The sequence below is a fragment of the Trachurus trachurus genome (genome assembly GCF_905171665.1).
Source record: "Trachurus trachurus genome assembly, chromosome: 8".
Classification (NCBI taxonomy): Eukaryota; Metazoa; Chordata; class Actinopteri; order Carangiformes; family Carangidae; genus Trachurus; species Trachurus trachurus.
The window spans coordinates 16,537,753-16,558,019 of record NC_139905.1 but is presented as its reverse complement, the minus strand read 5'-3'; the positions used below and the strand labels follow the sequence as shown (position 1 = coordinate 16,558,019).

At 41.8% G+C, this 20,267-nt stretch overlaps 2 protein-coding genes across 6 annotated transcripts in view; both read right to left on the bottom strand.

The window, feature by feature from the left end:
• Positions 1-267: 267 nt before the first annotated feature.
• On the bottom strand, positions 268-14,488 carry iqck (IQ motif containing K). The gene is made up of 10 exons (XM_083976860.1): positions 14,380-14,488; positions 14,161-14,288; positions 13,925-14,075; positions 13,478-13,575; positions 12,862-12,914; positions 12,630-12,707; positions 12,293-12,377; positions 5,458-5,569; positions 1,663-1,926; positions 268-347 (listed from the first exon to the last, which is right to left on the bottom strand). The coding sequence occupies exons 1-9, from the start codon at positions 14,429-14,431 to the stop codon at positions 1,742-1,744; spliced, it is 942 nt and encodes a 313-aa protein (XP_083832986.1). The 5' UTR covers positions 14,432-14,488; the 3' UTR covers positions 268-347; positions 1,663-1,741.
• A 789-nt stretch (positions 14,489-15,277) lies between these two features.
• Positions 15,278-20,267, bottom strand: part of sun1b (Sad1 and UNC84 domain containing 1b) — a 28,120-nt gene continuing 23,130 nt past the window's right edge. For 3 of the 5 annotated variants that reach the window (XM_083977132.1, XM_083977131.1, XM_083977133.1), the window contains 5 exons: positions 20,048-20,132; positions 18,224-18,339; positions 17,923-18,090; positions 17,726-17,818; positions 15,279-17,627 (listed from right to left, as the gene is read on the bottom strand). In XM_083977132.1, coding sequence (XP_083833258.1) covers positions 17,511-17,627; positions 17,726-17,818; positions 17,923-18,090; positions 18,224-18,339; positions 20,048-20,132 — 579 coding nt within the window. In that variant the 3' untranslated portion in view covers positions 15,279-17,510. Of the gene's footprint in view, positions 17,628-17,725; positions 17,819-17,922; positions 18,091-18,223; positions 18,340-20,047; positions 20,133-20,267 lie in introns of all 5 variants that reach the window. The other 2 variants (XM_083977130.1, XM_083977129.1) reach the window with 1 other exon arrangement.

Below are 20,267 nucleotides of genomic sequence, written 5' to 3'. Positions count from 1 at the left end.
TTCTCCATCTTCACCTTCAGCCAGGAATGACAGCACCAAACTAGTTGTTATCTGGCTTCGCTCTGACAGCCTGGTGCCTAGTCCTTCCTGCTGCTGTGTGATCCAGTTTCATTCAGGCCCATTGCTGCCAGACTCTGTGGAGCTGGCTGCACTATCAGATGTCCTCAGAATGAAATGGTCTGTTTTATCACCTCACCCAGTGGCAGCTGTCTCCCGGGCATCCACATACCTGCAATGGGTGATACATGACCCTCCTCGTGCCTCACTGTGAGGCAGTGTGCATCAGTGACTGGGATGGTCGGGAAAGCCATCCATCACAAGGCCGCCGTCTCAGTGCTCTGCGGTCACTGGAGAGGAAACCAGAAGTATCCTCTCAGGTACGCTCGGTTCAAGGAGTGATGGAAGTACGCCAGGAGTGCACTTTATTTCCTCAGTTTAATTGACAAAGTCAGGAAAAGACAGTTACAACCTGCACAGCCTTTTAAGTTGGCATGAAGGAAAGCAAAGCACTGCCAAGTCAGTTGAGCTGCATGCAGTCTTTTTTATCCTGAATATTTTTGCAAATCAAATTTCATGAACTTTCCACGGCTGATGCATGACATTTAAAATGATGTTTGATCTCTGCCAGTCGCAGAGACAGACAGCTGAAGATGCCGGACTCAGCAGGGGTGCTACAAAATGTCTAACAATTAGGCAAAATGCCAAAACTAAAAACCACAATTACTGAAACCCTGCTCATGTGGGACTATGCAAAAATATGCTCAAAATATCCAAGCAGAAGACAACAAAAATATCAGTTTTTGATACCATCACGCAAGTGTAGTTTTATTTTGTTGTGTAGTTTTATTGTGCTTTATGCCATACAATAAACTATCACAATTTCCATATCTTATCAAAAGCGGAAATTTGTTTTGCTTTTTCGTCTGGATCATTTATTTATAGAGTATGCACTAATATTGAAATATTTATTCTTAAGCAGTGCATAATGTCCAGATTGTATTTCTGAAGATAAGATACATAACGGGGTCAATATTATTGGTAATGTAGTGAGATCTATGTTGAATATAGATATTTCTTTTTGTTCTCAGACACTTTTTCCATTCCATAAATCCTCTCTTTCTCTGACAGGGTCATTTTCTTTTCTGATAAACAGGTGAGGAGAACGTGCTACCCTGTGTGCTGAGTCACCTTCCAGGCCAGCCTCAGTTCCTGACTTGAATGGAAATGCAATGACCTCTTTTGTGGAGAGATATGTTCCACTTAAGTAAAAGGAAATGACGAGTCGAGGAAATATGATTGGTTGTCTTCCTCTGAGCTGATCAGCCAGAGGTGCTGAGAGGAAACATTAAGCCTGTTACAAGAGGTTTCTCTCTCCCTGTCAGTATAATATGTGAACCGTACTATACGGTGTGTATTGGTTGGGTGAGACTCGTAAAAGCAAGTCATCCATCAAAAAGGCAGTGAAAGCAATCAACTAATTAGACACAGATCTCTGACCGTAAATCCCTGCCTGACCATAGCCAACTGATTACAGGCGTTTTTAATGGCTTGTTTGACTGATCACTTTGGTGAGTCTGACATCAACCAATCAGAGTTTAATAGGCTTTAAACACACGCACACAAAAAAACGTGTACACAGAGCTAACAGCACCACCAGTCTACCTCAGGTTGTGACGTCCTTGTAACAACGACGACGCTGCAGTCAGGGGACTTGTCACCAGGCTCTGCATCAGCCAGGAAATTATTCTGTGACGGTTTCTCCCACGTTGCACAGGCTGGGGGTCAGCCACTCACCAGTCTCAGCGGTCATTTGTGCGGTTGGGGTGTGGACCACGGTGCTCTGGGGGGTGGGGGAAACCACTTGGATGGACACATCGGAGTTACCAGGCTGGGGGCTTTCAGGAATATCTGTCATAACTGATCCCACTGAAAAAAAAAGAATAGCATTATTAATGTTTTCTGTTGTTTGAAGCCGACACTGCTAAGTGTAAAAGAAAATATTTTTGCTTTATTTCTGCCTAAAAGTCCTCTTTTGAAAAAACTGGAGGCTCACAGATTCTTAAGTGTCCTACTGAAACATACGTGAGACTTTCTCAGTCTTTGACTATTTTGCACAACCTTCTGTAATATCAACAAATCATTTTAGTAATTTCTTCAAGTGAAATATTAATTTAATATTAGCTGTGCTAATTCTATCTGTAACCTATGGGCACCTTAAATTCACCAATTAACCTAATGTGCCTGTGATTGGACTGTTGAAGCTGGAGACAACACATGCAGGCACAGAGAGAACATGAAAACTCCACACAGCCAGATGAGAAAATTACAGTATATAACTGTTTCTGACACATTTATGAAAGTGTTAACTTCATGACAGACTTCATGATTAAGGCGCTCTGACTCTTTATTTTCATTAACATGATGAGGAAAACTGTTCTCTAGGTTAAACAACTGTGTATGGACGGAGCCCTGCACTGACGGTAAACATCTGACATGTCAGGCTACAGTCAAGGACAGTCACACAGTGATTCATGAGCTGTTGAGCGCTGCACCTGTCCAATGAGCCATGACCTTTTGACCTCTAAATATCATTGTGTGCCTGCTCTCTTGCTTTACTCTGAGCCTTATTGTTCTTCTCTCCGTGTCCAACCAAATCTGATTTCAGGCTTTGAAACGTGAAAGGGTAGAAGAGGTATCACATGCTGGTCTCCACGGGTCAAATAAGACAAGTGCAGCTGTCGCTGGATCAACTTAAAGAGCCTGTATACAGCAAGGAGAGGCCTTCCCTAAATATTTCCCCCTTCTACATCCATCTAACTCAGACTCTCTCTACCTCCTCTGTCTCTGTTCCAAACATAGGTCATTTATCAGTGACTTCTGGAGGGCAGTGCTTGCTTCATTACATCCAATACAACAAGAGGCAAACACAGCAAACAAACTGCAACTTCAGCACCAATCCCTCCTGGCCTCAATCTCACACATTTCCGGTTCTCTCTCACTCTCATCCATTTCGGATTCTGTTGAAGAGGTCAGAAAATGGTTTCTATTCAGGACACAGTCTGGGTAGAATCTCACATACACTCACATACACTCTTACAAACACAAACACACACACACATACACACAATCAGCCCCAGGCTCCATGCGAGAATGTCAGGTCAGCAGTAGTGGTGCAGTATTGGTAGCAGACAGCAGCAGCTAGCAGCAGCAGCAGCACTGTGTGGCTGTGGCGCCCCGGTGGAAGAATGTTCGCCGGCCGGCCTGCCTCGGCTGCAGCGGGCGCCTTTGTTGTGTGGAATGTGTCAGTGTGGAAACAAACCTGTGTGCACGATGGTGTCGTTCATTGTTTGCAAGAAACAAAACCAGAGACACTACTATGACTAGCTTGGATCTGCATGCTGCATGTGTGTGTGTGTGTGTGTGTGTGTGTGTGTGTGTGTGTGTGTGTGTGTGTGTGTGTGTGTGTGTGTGTGTGTGTGTGTGTGTGTGTGTGTGTGTGTGTGTGTCTGAATGGTAGGCACATGAATTGATAGTCTGTCCTCTACAGTAGTTGTACCACCAGTCCTATCAGATCAGCTAAAGTACACTTTGCATTAAAAGCAAAAGGAGCCATCATCACTACTGCTACAGGAATACTTATTATTATTTCACTAGCCAGTCATCATACTGCCCCAATGTAGAATTAGTTCAGTACAAAGAACAGTAAATTATGATATGACTAATGTTTCACGGTTTACAATATCAGAAAATATATTTTCACAAAATATAAAGGTTACGCAATATTTGAAATGAGATGTCATTGGGCTATTGTGTAGTTCTGTCTCAGTGTCTGTCATGAGTATTGTTGAGTCTTATTGTGTACGTGGATGTCAAGTGTGAACAAGTCAACTGAAAATACATACAAGTCACAACCCACAAAAAGTTAAGGATATTCAGCTTTAGGATGAATGTCACCTAAAATGCACTATAACCTCTACAGGTGAACTTAATTTGACCTTCTCTAAACGTTTGAATGCTCATGTCCAACTGTTCAATGTTTCAGTACTTATAACGTAACATTGCTGTTCTCTTACAAGGTGATGAACCACGAACATCACAAGTGTCTCATCCATGAATCCACCACTAAATGTTCTGGTTCAATCTTGGGATTGTTCATGGTTCATGGTCTCTTTTTATCTTTCAGTACATTTGTTCAAATTTACAGTCATCACAGTCACGCAGAGTAGCTGAATCTGGATATTTTAACCATTAATCCATCACTTTTAGATGTTTATTTTGATGTTGTTGTTGTTGTTTTTTTTCCCAGAAATGAACTGTGCCACGGGCCTCTAGTAGCTGTAAGGTTATTTCATGGTTACACTACTGATTTGTGGTGAAGTTTATAGAAACCCATCCTCTGTAGACCAAAAATCTTTGAAGATTTCATGGTAGTCCATGGTTGAGATATTTCATGATCATGAACAGACCAAAATATAGATGAACTGGAATTCCCCTGAGCTAAAATGAGCATCACAACATTGTGTAGTCATACGTGAGTGAGTTTCCTTTCTATTTTTATAAAAACCTTTTTTTTTTCTCCAAATTAGGTGAAGTTAGCCACTAGGTGTTTATGTACACTCTTGTTACGGTGGTACTGTACTTTCTGGTTGGACATCACTGGCATAGTAGTGTGTGTGCGTGTGTCCAAGGACAAATTTCTGTCTCTCTCTTTGAGCTCTAATGCAGGTCAGTCACATTGGACATGAGTCTGCATTCTCAGCTGTCCTGTCCCTCTGTCCTTCATGTGTTCACAGAGTACACCCACAACACACACACACACACACACACACAGACACACACGCACAATCAATTTTATGCCTCTCTCTGTCTTCATCTCCCATCCTCTTCGCTCTGTATCTCGTCTCTTTCTTCACACGTATCCTCAGCCTACATCCTCTGCTCTATCTCTGTCACACAAACGCACCCTGAGCCCTGCAGACATTTTCCCTCTCTTCTTCAGTTGCGATCTTCTCTCTCTTCCTCATACTCTCTCTCCTTGTCTCTTTTTCTATCTCTGTCACTGGCCTCATTCTCTCTCTCTTCTGTCACCGCTCCCAGAATCCTCATCTCTCTGCTTTAACTTCAAAGCCATGCTAAGATGAATGTTGTATCGGTTTCTGTGCGTGTAAGTGTGTGTGTGTCTGAAACTGTACTCTTCACGAGCTGACACGAGAGCGTAATTGTGGAAATGTGTGTGTAGCACTGTATAGGTTGATATCTATGTATTCCGGTATGTGAATGTTAGAGAACAAAGTGTGTTGGCATCCTGCCTGCTAATCAGCAGCTGTCATTGGCCACCAGGAGAAAGCTCGAGATCAATGCTATTATGTTGCAGGCCTAAGGCTTGGCATTTAATGCTACCGATATGAGTGAGTTATCTGTGTGTGTGTTTCTGTGTGGGTGTGTGTGTGCTCTCACCTCGGCTCTCTCGTTGGGCCCAGAACTGCTCAACTGTTTTGGCAATGTTGCGGTTCTCTCTCAGTTTTTTTTGCCACCGACACAGCTCCTGTACATCTGGACGAGCCCTGATCTATAACACACAGAGTACACGTGCAAAGGCAGCACATGCATGAATTCACATTAGCAAACATCATCAATAACTTAATTAAGTTGCAAGCTGACCAGTGCCAGTAAGCCACCACTGTTGTCTAAACAAGCAGTGGATCTGTACAGTCTAACTGTGTAGAAGTTGTCTCGTCATTTTCTCTGTTCAGCCTCTAGTTAGCTCTTTCGTTGTCAGAGGAACTCCCTGTTGTTGTGTGTGTTTGTGTGTGGGCTGCTGGCTTTCCTGAGAGATTACCATACAGACTTGCTGCTTTAGATTAATAGAAAATATGCCTGAACAGCTCTCTCTCATTTCCCTTCATTACCTCTTCCTCCTACCACTAACTAATCCTTCTTTTCCTTACGTCTCCCTCCTTCCCTCTTTTCTCTCAGATGCTGTCTCTTATATAAACACCTCATTCTCTTGTCCTCCAGCATGTCAGTGCTTCATCCCTCTCCATTCACCTCTTCACTCTCTTCTGTACGCTTTCCAACCTTTCCTCCTCCCCAAATTTGCTTTATTACTCACCTGCTTGTGTGGTGATAATGTGTGGTGTAGTGTAGCTATTAGCAGAGAATATGAAGGTGGGCCTGTTACATGTGCTTGGTGATGGGTTGAGGAATGGTGAGCTCCAATAGTTAATTCATGGGGTGTCACGACACCGCAACAGCCCCTATGCTGATGGAAGCAAACCATAGAAATGGAAATGAGGGGTGAGGGTCAGCAGGGCTGGGGGAGCTAGAGTCTGTCGTGTTTGCTCACCATTGTCTGTGTGGCCATTTCGGCTCTGTGTCACTCTCACTGGTGTGCTGCAAAAGCCTCAAACCCACAGTTTTAACGCTTCTGCCGTCAGCGTTGCAAAAATGACAGATATATTTGACGAGACCAAACCCTTGGGATTCCTGCGACAACGCTTTATAATAGGTCAGACTTATAGAGACTAAAACAATAATTCTCAGCTGTTGAAAAGCTGGCTTTGTTAATAGACACGCTTTCTACAGGACACAGACAGTTTGTGTGTGACAGCAGGAGACAAAGAGCTGAGCTGAGTGTGTGTGTGTGTGTGTGTGTGTGTGTGTGTGTGTGTGTGTGTGTGTGTGTGTGTGTGTGTGTGTGTGTGTGTGTGTGTGTGTGTGTGTGTGTGTGTGTGTGTGAGCATTTTGAAGCCTGTCTGTGTGCATCAGCACAACCGATTAGCAGGGGTGAGGTATTGTTTTGACTGCGGGTGCATGAAGCTCGTCAGAGACTCTGTGTTTAATGTTCTGTGTGTGAGTGTATACATTTGAACGTAATTTATAACAACTAATATGTTTCTTTATTCATTCCCCCTAATGCAAATCAATAGTGAACCTTTAAACACAATTGCTTGTTGCTATAATCATCTATGTCACTGCACATGTGATACAGCCTGTTTCACTGTACACGTGAGCCAGTCCTCTCATGCTCTGTCTATGCATGAAGGTTGGGATTAGAGTGATTAGGAAAAATTAGCAAGACATTGCAAGGCTGCATGCGTTCACACGTACACACGTATTATTTAACATGCAAAACCACAACCACGAGCAAATGCACACGTGCTGAAAAAAGAAAATCGCACGGCAGCACAAAAACACTAAGTAGTGGGACTCAGCCCTCCTCTGTCTCTTAAAGCCCACACCATCAGCAGCACAGGCAGAGCCCCCCCTACACTCAACAACCACGCAGACACACAAACTGTGCACGACATGCCCTCCTCGCCCTCTCTCGCGCACACGCTTCAATCCCACTGCACAGCCTTTCAAGCTGCCTTCCGTTTTTGTGCAAAGCTGCCTGTGAGACCGAGCTGCTCTCCCAGTCTCACACTCTGCGGCAGCACAATGGCTTCTGTTCGGAGGGACTGGCTGCTGTTGCATCACCAGCCATACCGACAGGCTACATAAAGACACAGTCACTATAGTCTACCCCATCCACCCACCCACCCATCTTTTTGTTGACCAATTCATCAAGGTTCAACCGGCCAAGCATCCTGTGATCTCATAATGTGCCTCTGTAGATTCATACACCAGAGGTTGCATTGTGGCCATGCTGTCCTTTGACAGAGCACTTCAAAGTAAATAAGCTAGAAAATAGTCTCAGTATTTCAGATGGAAGTGGATATAAAAAGTGCTGCCTTTGCCGGCCCTTCATGCTATGACCAATCCATCCGACTCTGCCCCTGCAGCTTCTCTGTGGAAGGAGGGAGGAGGAAGCAGAGCCACTGGCCAGTGAATGTCCTGAGAGCCTGTGACATATTTTCTGCATGAGTGTCACTGCTCGTGACCCGACACTGACTTAACACTAGACCTGAATCCAAACCATTCATCTATCACTGTGCTCAGATCATTCAGCTGGAATCACAGACCTACTTCTGCTGTTGGCCATACAGCTCAGTGTATGTGTGTGTGTGTGTGTGTGTGTGTGTGTGTGTGTGTGTGTGTGTGTGTGTGTGTGTGTGTGTGTGTGTGTGTGTGTGTGTGTGTGTGTGTGAGAGAGAGTGTGTGTGTGTGTCAGCTCTATTAGTTTATTTCAAGTGGAATACCACTCAGTCCTCTCAGTGCCCTAGTTCTTAACAATAAGCTCGCTGGCCTGTCCAACAGTACTTTTCCTAGTCATGTTGTGACTGTAAAAGGGCTAGTATTTTAGTCACACTGACTTGACACTGACTTGACAAATAAATAAGTCAAAAATAATTATCACCTACTATGTTCACTATCTGACACAAAATTGAATGCAAATCAGAATGTAATGTTTGAGTAGTTCTGAGAGAGAAATTACATAAAAATGACAAAATACTCAAAATACTCAAACCTTTAGAGCATAAGTTTGTGAAAGTTGCTTGTAATTTGCCTCTGGTGTCTGTATGATAAATACGTAGCTATGCTAGCTGCCAGTTAGCTTAGCACGCAAGACTGAGAACAGGGAAACAGAAAGCACGACTCTGCCTCCCAGCTCCTCTGAAGCTCATTTAGTAACATCACATCTCACTTGTTTAATCCAGACAAATACCAAAGTGTAAATACAATACTTTGTTATTTCATGCAGCAGATACAGAATGTCCTATAAGAAAAACAAACTCATAGGTCTTCAGAGTCTGCAGCCAATTATGTGCCACAGTTACATTGTTTGGCAAATAAGATGGGACTCAGTTATTTCATTTCAATAGACGTGGGTTAATTATTTTTTACAATGATGACAACAAGTAGGCATATTTAAACCAAATCAGCTTTTCTTAAAACAGACCAAACACCATTTGTAACCCAACTGTGAACATATGACATCCTTAACCTCAGGTTATTGTTACCATGATGATGATGATGATGATGAGGGAACCCCTGCTGCTAGCGTAGGGACAGTTTATCTTTAAGCTGTAGTGGGAGGATGGTTACTCACTGGACTCTCCACAAGTTTCCTAACAACTCATCTTGCATAAAAAACAGAGCGACACAATTTCCCCTTAAAACAGCAAAGGAAATTGTCAGGCTGTTTCCTGTTACTGCCATCTCTCACGCTAAGTCAAACTGATTGGCTGACGACGACTATACAGTAGCTTTGAATTTACAGGATAAAGATGAGAGTGGTATTAATCCTCTCATCTCACTCTTGGCCAGAAAGTGAATGAGCTTGTTTCTGAAAATGTCTCACTCTTCTCTTACATTTTCTATAAAAGAAAACAAAAAACAAAAAAAGCACAACACATCACAGACAGAATTGTGATAACTAATGACGCTTATTTGAACTAAGATGGACTTGGTTGGACTGGACTTGGATTTATTATGTAAGGGTCATCTATAGCCAGGATGTGGTTAGTGTGTGTGTGGTATATAAATTGGATAAATGGAAAGTGGAAATGTTTAAGAGGGGAGTCTGCGTCGCTACTTGACCACAAACCTAATATTGACAACCTAAGTGTAATCCTTATTCATTATACTGCTACAACATTACTCCAACTCAGCTGACTCAACCTGAGACACCCTGAGAAGTCTTAGTGATCAGTGGTGTGTGTGTGTGTGTGTGTGTGTGTGTGTGTGTGTGTGTGTGTGTGTGTGTGTGTGTGTGCGTGTGTGTGTGTGTGTGTGTGTGTGTGTGTGTGTGTGTGTGTGTGTGTGTGTGTGTGTGTGTGTGTATGTGTGTGTGTGTGTGAATGTATGTGTGCATTGCACTAGCAGGCATGGATGAATGGATTAGAGTTGAGGCACACAGTGTAAAGAAGATTATGTAATATGTTTAGGCCGAGCAGCTCTTTATGGTTCTATGTGAGTGAAACGGGAGACAATCACATTGTCTGGGTCACAGATGTGAGTCAGAGTGTGTGCGAGGCGAGCATGTGTCTGCATGTACCATCTCTGCTGCTGCTCATCTCTACTCCTCAATATGTTTTGATGAAAAGATTTTAAAAAACGGAGCGCTAAAACGCCAATCTATGGAAATCTCTCCTCTCTCCCTGCCTCCTGGCATTCAGTCTGTCTTTCTATCACACACACATACACCGATACACATTCACACAAACACACACACACACCCCCTCTGCAGTCAGCGCTGCGTCAGGCAGGTTATATAACACAAAGTGTAAGAGTGAGGGGGAAAATGAGGGAGTATGGAGGGGGATGAGTAGAACAGAATATGATAAAGGCAGAGGTGGGTAGCTGAATACATGCACATCTGTATTATTAATAACAGGCTCGATAAGAAACACATTGAAAACTCATAATTATCATTGGGTCAAATGTGTTTTTCTGCCGTAGAAACTCATAATAATCCTATTACACTCACATAAAACCCTTGAAGATATTCTCAAGTACTTAAAAACTTGACACTGGGGCAGATTATGGTAAAATATAGCTTGTTATTGTTCACATAGATTTTTAGATCTAAGAACTGCAAGATATAATTATAATGCAATAAGACTTTGGTCAGAATGCATTCATCATCGTGGGAGCAAAATAAGCGGCAATACTGAGTCGTCACATGCTGTTTGCAAACATGCGCGCACGCAATAGACTCACAGACACAAACAGTGTTACACACATTAGGTTTTACAGTGCATCGGTGCTGCACAACAGACTGTTTGTGCTGATGTCCTTGTCTCTGGTCTGCTGCCCACTGCGCTGTTAAACTGCTGTTTTTCTCTCAGCCAAGGTAACAGCAGCCGTGACACACTACAACGTCTGTCAGGACCTCGCCCCAAAATAACTCCACCCTGTGTATCTTAAATAAGTAATGATGCTGATGTGTTTAAGAGGCCCAACCTCAACTTAGGACCCTGATTGTGCTGCGGTTACAGCCTCCCAGAAGCTTCATCCTCCATCTCTCTCCCTGTTCCTAGTACCAACTATAGCTGTTGCCAGTGCCGCATTTCGTCTTGCACCGTTCCTAATCCAAAATCACTCTTTAAAATCAGCTTGCCTTTCCTTCCTTTTTGTCATCCATCCATCCAAAAATGTTCCAAAACACAGCCTGAGCTTTATCCCTCCAGATACAGTATATCCTCCCATTCTCTCTTTATTGACTCTCCAACCCTTCCTGGCTGCGTCTCTCTTCTTCTAAATCCCTTGGGGTGCCTGGCTGCAGTGCCATCAGTGGCCCTACTGAAGCTCTCTCTCAGTTCAGAATAAACACATTGAGAAGTGACGGGCAGCTGACTCACTGCTGCCGCCCCAAGTCAGCAGAGGTCAATTCGATTTTTTGTTCTTGCAGAGAAAAAAAGAGGAGGTGTTGCCCCCTGCTGGTATACAGTATATTCTCCAAATCTGGAAACGTGTGCGCGCACATTCAGTCTGTATTCTAATGCACACACAATTGCATGAAAAAGCATATTTTCATTCAAGCATAATGCAATTATATGTGACAACACAGCTGGCATTTTTTCCTCTCAATGGTTTGTTAAAAAACTGAAGCTGAATCCTCCCACAAACAGGAAGGAGAAGATAATGATAAGAGCTTCTCGAGAGACAAACAACAACATGACCCCTGTGTGCATCCTTTTACACAATAGAAGACTGAGTTTATCTGTGTGTGGAAAAGCTGTGGCTGTTTGCCTCTGGTAGTGTCTGTGCGTGTCTATTTATATCACAGTACAGAACACTTCAGACCACAACGCCCACACAGGAGGGAATTAAAAGCCGGGCATCACTGATGACATAATCAAGCTGCTGAATGAAAATGCAGTCCCCATGGAAGAGGGGCTTTTCAGCGAGATGGAATTATACAACAACACTGTACTGTGGGCCAATGCACAGAGGGCACCTATTGTATCATTACTGACTCATACACACATGGAGACAGATTCATTGTGGCATGTGGGGTAATTGCAGGTTTCCTGCCCTCTCTGACCCCAAAAACCAATATTCTTAAATCAATCTGAGAAGTTCAGGGGGGGGGGGGGGGAATTAGAGTTGGCAGGAGGGATTGGCCCAGGGTAAACATTATATGAATATATGCAGTTTAAAAATCATGGTAATGTTATTGACTTCCAGATTTAAGCATTTGCATTCCCTTTTATGTTTTTTATTTTCCTTTTTCCTTCTTCTTTTTTTAACTTTTGAATTAATGTGTTTGTTAAAGTTTCTTTTCTTTACTTTTCAAGGGTTTTTATTAACTCTGTTTGTCAGCATTCCTAGCTCTAGTGCAGCTATAAAGGGTTAGACAGAAAGCCTGTAAACATGATTTTGCTTCCAGTCACGTCCAGTGTACCTTGTATCCCCTCCAGAAAGCCTGGATGAGCAGAGCAGCCTGATCCTCACTCAGCAGTAGAAACAGGGGGGTGGGACGTCTGGGACTTCAGATAGAGAGAGAAAGAAAAGACAAGGCAAGAGTCACTAAAGGCAGCATGACAACATCTGTATCTTTGTATAGTTAATTCCAGTGAAATGAATGCTCTTTTACATTGAAGACAGTGGAGATGCAAAAGGAACGTGGTGACCAGTCTGTATTTCTGATAAAGCATTGCAGTTTTGTTCCTTGACAAACAATGATTTACCAGCTGTATTACATATGTATGAGATAGATGACAGGTTGATGAGACACTCACTGCACGCTGAGCCAGTCCTTGACAAAAGGGATGTTATGGAAGTTTACTGGGACCTGTCTTTGCCTGCGGGGGTTGTGGCTGAGGATAGAGGGAGAGCGTGAGAGGATAAAAGCACACGACACACACAAATTTTCACATGCAGCACTTACAATGTGATATTTGAGAGAGTTAATGGGGTACATTGAGTATTTCACAGTAAGAGGAGAGTTGTTGAGAGAGTTTAAGGCCTTACTTGTAGAGCCACTCAGTAAGGAAGTCACACGGGTTAAATGCTGTTATTTTTCTCTGCAAAGTAAAACATGCCATGTAACATGCAGATGAAGTGGTTCAACACCACTTGGTCACATTTCACAAATAACAATGTAAAAACACTTTATTACAAGTTAATAATACCTGCATTCAAAATCTCACAAATAGTTAAAGCAAGGGCAATTCAGTTTTTGTATTATGTGATGACGCTGTACTGTCGGATTACTATTACTGATTATTTAGTGATTTAACTGGCACAGTTGGATGAAGTGACGCAAACTTAAACTCTACTTCATATAGCTACTGCATTAATTGGTGATCTTGCAAAAATATCATGTGATCAAATGATCATCTTATAGCTAATAAGATGATCATTTGATCACATGATATTTTAATAATAACTGCAGAAAGAATGTGGTGACAATTACCAAACAAATGAGTGCCTGTTATGAAGACCAGAAGATGCATGTTTACTATTCAATTATTGAACGGGATATAGCTGATAAATTCCTTTGATTTCAGGATTTAAATTAAGTTTCATTTCAGCAGTTGCTTATGTTTTGATAATTGGTTGGATGTTGATCAGATGAAATTCAGACCTGGAAACAACCATGTTTCTGAGCCTCTCTCAGCAAAGCCTCCAGTCCAGGTAACAACACCGAAAACACCTTCCTCTCCATAAAAGAGGTGACAGGACCTGACACAAACACAGAAACACACCCACACACTCAGACATGCAATACATGGACAAGGATACCACAGACATTTTTGTTCAAGCCACATGAGTAACTGTCCAGGGGCCTCCGACCCTTTGGGGCCCTAAACAGTTTAGTGTGAAGTGTTTCATCAAAATTGCTTTAATTCCTTGTTTTTCCAAGTAATAACTACAATAAGGAAAGTTACATTATTCCATGATAGAAGTACTAGAGAAAAACGACACAACCAATAATAACTTGTCATCAAAGCATCTCAGTTATGAATGAAGGATACATTGTGGGGAGATCAACAGGGGCCCAACAAATGTTACACTGTTACCTTCTTCTTACTTTTATTAGTTTGTGGAGATGATGTACTTTGGGCTCCTGACAGGCACCTCTGTCTAGGTGGAGGAGGTTTTCCTAATAGGGAGTAGCCAGCGAGAGCAGGGTGGGAAATAAGAGGGTCAAAGTCTCTCAGAGGATCATCATCCACAAACACCTGATGAAAACCAGAGACAGTCGTTATCACTTCAGAGACATAGCCTACAGCAAAACAATGTGGTATAATGTTGTAGAGAGCTGACCTTGGCTGTGGTGAGTCCATAGAAGACTGGGGAATGTATACTGGCGCTGTACTGGGAGAACTGGGTGCTCACTGAGCTGCTGTCTGTCCACACAGCACTGGGAGGACTGGGCTGCTCAGCTTCATATTCTCCCAAAACACATTGAACAAAACAAAATTGGCTCTTTTTTTTCTTAATTCGCTTAATAACTTTAAAATGGTAGATACATTTTTGTCTTACCTTCACACACTTGTTGCCAAAGTGATTTTTTGTCGCTGATTATCTTCGCCATTGCTCTACTCGTGTTTTCCAGAGGTTGTCAAGGACTCGTTGGTTGCCAAGGAAGTAGCGATGCATCATTGTCCACCAACTTCCGGTATGAACTCAAGCTAAAACAATCACATCCATAGACTGTATAAAAGAGGCTAAAACAAAAAAAAGGAAAGACTAATACGAGTTGAAGTGGAGATTAATATTGTGAAAACGATTAAAAAAAAAAAAAAAAAAAAGGATAAACGGACACATCCTCGGTCACAACATACTATCATAACGTTGCGTAAAACGGTCGAAAACATACCTGAGCGGTGCAGTCCTACCTTCTCCTGCTGTCTATGGTTTTATGATAACGTAGTGCTTTACATCCGCGGTCACATTGACAAAGTCATCTTTTTTTCTTGAGCTGCTTTCCCCAATAAAATGAAATATTTTCCAGTCGAGCTGTTTCCAATGTAGAACAAAAAAATCTTTTCAGTTCCTATATTCGCCAGTAGGGAGCAGCAGATGACTGGCCATTGATAGGCTACTATGTTCAACCCATAGGTTCAACCTTTGAGGAGTTGGTCAGATAATGGCCACGTTTGTATGATTTTACATTTAACTGACTGTTTACAGAAAAAAGCTTAATCATCTGAGGCAAATATTATATTTTGTACAAGACTTTTATGTAATTTGTATAGTTTTTGACAACATGAGTAGGCTACTTGTGTAGATTTCTGATAATGCGTTTACTAGTATCTTCCAAGTAAGGTTTTGAATGTAGAACTTTCCACAAAGAATGTTTATCAGTCACAGCATTTTTACTTTAATCTTAATTAGCTCACACAAGCAGAGATATACACATTCTAAATGAACATTTACTGCATTAGAAACTCCTGGCCATTGTAGCAGAATGTGTTTTTATACTTGTGTAAAAGAAGTCGCCTCAGGAAAGTCTGTAAATGTACATTTTTTAACGTGTAAGGGGTTTTTCAATGTGTGACTTGACTTCAGAGAAACGTTGTGTATCACAAATGGTCTTTAGTGTTTTCCACTGGGATCTCTGGCTGATGCTTGCTTTAACAAGGGGTCTGTTGCAATTTCTGGGATAAATTAAGGATTAGGTCAAGTGTTGTATATTTATAGAATGTTGTACTTAGAGGTGTGATGAAATATATTTTCCTGATACTTAAGCTGTATCAGTAAAACAGTTTGATCAGATCTGTTATTGTTGGCTCCAAATAGAGGATCAGCTACAGAAAGCAACAAACACCAGTATCACTTAGTAAATGGATTATTTTCTAAAAATATATTAAAGCATAACATAAAGCCTCTGATGAAAACGGCACAGTGATATTCTCTTGCCATGATTACATTATTTACATGAGGTTCTTCAAAATTAAAGTCTTTATTGGAATATATTCCAAAGCAGTTAAGTCATCTCATGACTGAACAAAAATAGCCATTTATCTTAAAAAAAAAAAAAAATTCCCAAGATGGTTCCAAAATGCACTGAACAACTTTTCACAAAATATACATTGCAGTAACTCATATCTTGAAGGAACTAACTGACTTGTTAATAAATAAGATCGTGAAGAAAACATATTTTATACATAACATGTTAGACTTTCCCATATTTGCAACTAAAATTGGTGACTACACACACCCCGACTTTAAACAAATTGTGAAAACCTGTGCCAAACATTTCTCTAACAAGTTGTAGCAGTGCATCCTCTGACATTATTAACCCCCCAAAAACAAACAAAATAGCAAAACAATTCAATGAATAACAATAAAAATAATAGTAGCAACACAACAATTATAATGATAATAACAGGATGATTTTTTTTTATAAAGCAACACTGATAAAAGCAGATATTATAAAGGACCAGCTATCAACAATAAAATGTACAGATTACATTCCTTCAGGGTTTCAGAATAGAGGGGGCCCACATGAGGACGTTTTTAACTGAGCTAGAGGGACACGGAGAGTCTCCTCTTGGTAGAAACAGAAAAGAAAAAAAATCACTCTTGTCTACAGAAGTTATATTATTTAGTTTTCAACATTGATTTGTACGTTGAGATCCACGCACAGGACTCAAACTCGCATGTAAAACCATGATGCATGTAAAGGTTACACAGTATGGTTCTTGAAGAGTCACATGCTAGTGTTAATCCTGGAGTCCATCCATAGCCATACATATATTTTGTCTAATGTACATAGCGAAGAGCCTCCTGACACTCCCAACACAGAGAGTGCAGGTCAGTGGTTATATAGTGTTGCTGTGTAGTTAAAGGATGACTTGCATTAAGTCTCCAATAGAGAAAACATTCAGAGTTTGTCCATAGGCAGCATGTTCAGTTCCAAAACAAAACAAAAAAATGTCTTAGTTATGTAGATGCATTATGCCAAGCCTCGAGTGTTGTGAACCTTCAATGTCCAGTATAAACCTGCTGTGAGTGTTCTCCAGTCCAGCAGGCCGTTCACATAGCTCAGTTAGGTTCACTGCAGAGACCCGACAGCAACAAAGGGAGGAACATGCCTGGACAGCGTCACAGAAAAAGGTGCTGTGGCTTCAATCCTGAAAATAGTACTGTCGACTCTACCAGTAAAATAAAGCTCAATCCAGATGATCATAAAAAACAAATCAGACCAAGATACAGTGTGTGAAGAAATGATGGAGATGAGTCTGTAATCCCCCATTTCAAGCATCCACCTTCCTGTAGAAGTGGAACGTGCCAAGAGGGGGATGGATTTGTCCGCTCGGTGGAGCCTGGTGCCCTCATGGGCTAATTCAGTGCAAGAGGCCTTTTACAAAAAGGGGACCGGTACTTTTAGCTTCTTCCGTGGTTCAATTCTTCCTCAGCAACACCGACAGTCCGCATACAGACTTTTCCGTGATTCTTTCAAGGTTACAAAACATGTTCATGATTCAGTCTGGGCACATTCCTTTAACAATCCACAACCTCTGTCTTCATGGCTTTCGTACAAAAACATCCACATACAAAAATGTCCACAAAGTAGCACCGAGTCCCCTCCATTTTTAAGAAGTTGGCGAGAGCTATGTACAGGATTGGGTGATATGTCATATATGAGTGGTATGGTAGTGGTTGGGTCATTGGGGCCGAGGTTCTCCATGGACTCTGAAGCGGTACATGCAGGTGTACTCTGGGTGACCCCAGTTAGACAGCACCCGCACCTCTATGATCTGGAAGGTCTTGTCATTCTTCTCCTGAAAATTAAGAGGAGAAAATAATGTATTCAGCACATGGTCACAGACATTAATCTGATGTTTATCTCTAATAGGTTCAGAGGTGCCTCGACAGTTACCATCACAGGGAAAGTTTGCAGGGATTCCCCATCTTCCTGGTATATGTACTGCCCCAGCATCTTCCCTTCTTCTTGGTACTCATCATCTAGACCCTGAATATAAACAAACATCCAATGAAAAAGAGCCATCAATCATAATGCTTGTTTTGAGTTAGCAAGGGCCTGGCTGTAAGGTGTCGTGTCGCCATGTTTCTTACAAAAACAGTGAAGTTGCGAGGAGCGCTGGTGATGTTTCCAGTTGGGGATAAGGCCTTGGGGATGTGCTCCACGCAGAAGGATGTGGGCAGGATCCTCAGGGACAGCCGGATCACCAGATAGCCCTGAGAGCCTTTAAACGCCCAGCAGTTACCTGGGTAAACATCAGGCTGAAGAAGGGAAGAGGGGGGAACAAGACTTAAAATTAATTATTATTTATTATTCAAATATGCTTCTCCACTCAAGATCTAACTTGTTTCCATTACCAGAAAAACAGAAATATCTCTTGGACATCATGCTCACCTGGATGACAACACGTGGAGACTGGGAGAAGTACCAGAGTGGCAGGCCAAACAGACTCATGAGGGCCGTCTTGGTCTCATACGTCTCAGAGCAGCGGGTACTGAGGATGCTGCCACCTGCACACACACACAGGAAAACGGGAAACTGTAATTACTTTGAAAGGTAAAACCATTTCTGGAGTCACTGATATGTCTGTGCGTGTTTGCCACTCCACTTTTCAAGACAGCTGCAGGACAAGTTTGGGAATTTATGGTTTGGTTTTATATACACTGCAGATTCTGTGATTATACATCTGTGGCTTCAGTGCCTCTATTATCTACCATCTAATTTAAAATGCCTACAGTTAAGGTACACATTCTGCTGCGTTATGCTACTAGAGGAGCAGACTTTTTGATTTTCAGGCTTCTAATCTTCAGCTTCAACCAATTCATCAGATTTTCTACTGGAGCCACAGAAGGCTTTATACAACTTTTCCCCATATATGCTGTAGCAGTGTTCAAAATCTAATCTAGCATGCAATGTTGTTTAACCTCTAACGTTTTATATAACAAAGACTTACCAGGGTATATACAGGAATCTTGAAGTTAATTTTAATACCTTTTTAAGACTTTTTCAAGACCTTATCAATATTTTTTAATACCTCACCGCCACTTCAAGCTGTAACCATTCACATCAATGACACTTTTAACTTAACAGTTTTAGTTTGTGATTAAGACTGTAGACCACTATGATACAACAGAATTCAAAATAGGCTGGGATAATAAATCAAAGGAAAAGTTTATCAGAAAAGAAATATTGCTCAACTCCCCAAAAACAAAAACTACAATCACGACAGTCATGACATGTGCCTCAGCTCGTTTGATTTTGTTTCTAGTAGGGCTGTAGCCGATATCCGAGTACTCGAGTACTCGCTCGACTTGGGCGGCATCCGAGTGCCATTTCCCTACTCTAATTCCATCAAAATTTAAGACTTTATAATGTCGTGAAAAGACTTTTTAATACTTTTTAAGGGTCTTAATTTTCCCAAAATTGATTTATCACCTTTTAATACTTTTCAAGACCCCGCGGATACCCTGCTTACACTTCTGCACTTTTTGCAGCATCATTAGAGCTACACACTCACAAAATAGACATCATTACTTTGTCCTGCCTCTGTAGCACTGATCACCTTCACCCCATTTAGTTTGGCACAACCATTTATAATAACAATCTTACTGAGAGTGGAAATGCATCACACAGCAAAGTCCAAATCATTTAGTAACATTGATGATGAGATGCATTCAGCTCAGTGACTGACTGATAACATCTTATGTTTGCTTTATGGTACTGAATCTGAACATTTTATTATTCGATTATAAAGATAAACCACAAATTCATCTGCTCACCAGTTGCCTAAGGGAAACTATGTACCCACTGATAAATGTGCTGTGATTTATTTTGATGCCGATGTTTCCCTCTATTTATGAGATGTGATGGGAAATAAAGGGGGGGGGATGATGCAATTGTCGCTGTAATTATATGAGGCGTGTCTGGGCTGCCAGGCACCCAGAGGGTCTCCACGTCTAAACTTGTTGTGAATTCATTCTCCCGTGTAGGTCAACAGACTGCTCAGTAGCAGACATGACAATAGACCCTGAGCTTTTTCCATTAATACCCTGTTGTCCTAGAGCCTGCCTAATGCCTGCACCATCGTTATGTAAGAGACATACATTCGAGCACAGTGCTGAGTTGTGGAAAAGCTATCTTGATAATCCCTTTCACACACTGTAGTGTGAAGGTCTGGGGTGGACGGGCGATGATATGAATGTGAGGCTTGCTTCTTACCACCAGACTCCAGGGCATAGTCCACCAGGCCTGTTCGATCCTGGGAGTAGAGTCTCAAGGCGTTCTGGACGATCAGCTTCACTTGCTGTGGTAGAGACCACAACACAAGAGTTACAGTTAAATAACAGCCTCATACACATGGAAAACAAAAACATTAAAAAGATCATCTTAGATTATGTGATTAAGATGGAAATCCACAGTGATGATGATACTGACATTC

What these genes read in the sequence shown, in the direction of transcription:
- iqck (XM_083976860.1), bottom strand. Translation starts at nt 14,431, where the DNA reads ATGGCGAAGATAATCAGCGACAAAAAATCACTTTGGCAACAAGTGTGT. An exon ending in CTTTCTGGAGGGGATACAAG is followed by an intron (nt 5,570 to 12,292) that starts GTACACTGGACG and finishes TGTGTGTTATAG; the next exon opens with ATCAGGGCTCGTCCAGATGT. An exon ending in GGCCCAACGAGAGAGCCGAG is followed by an intron (nt 1,927 to 5,457) that starts GTGAGAGCACAC and finishes TTTTTTTTTCAG; the next exon opens with TGGGATCAGTTATGACAGAT.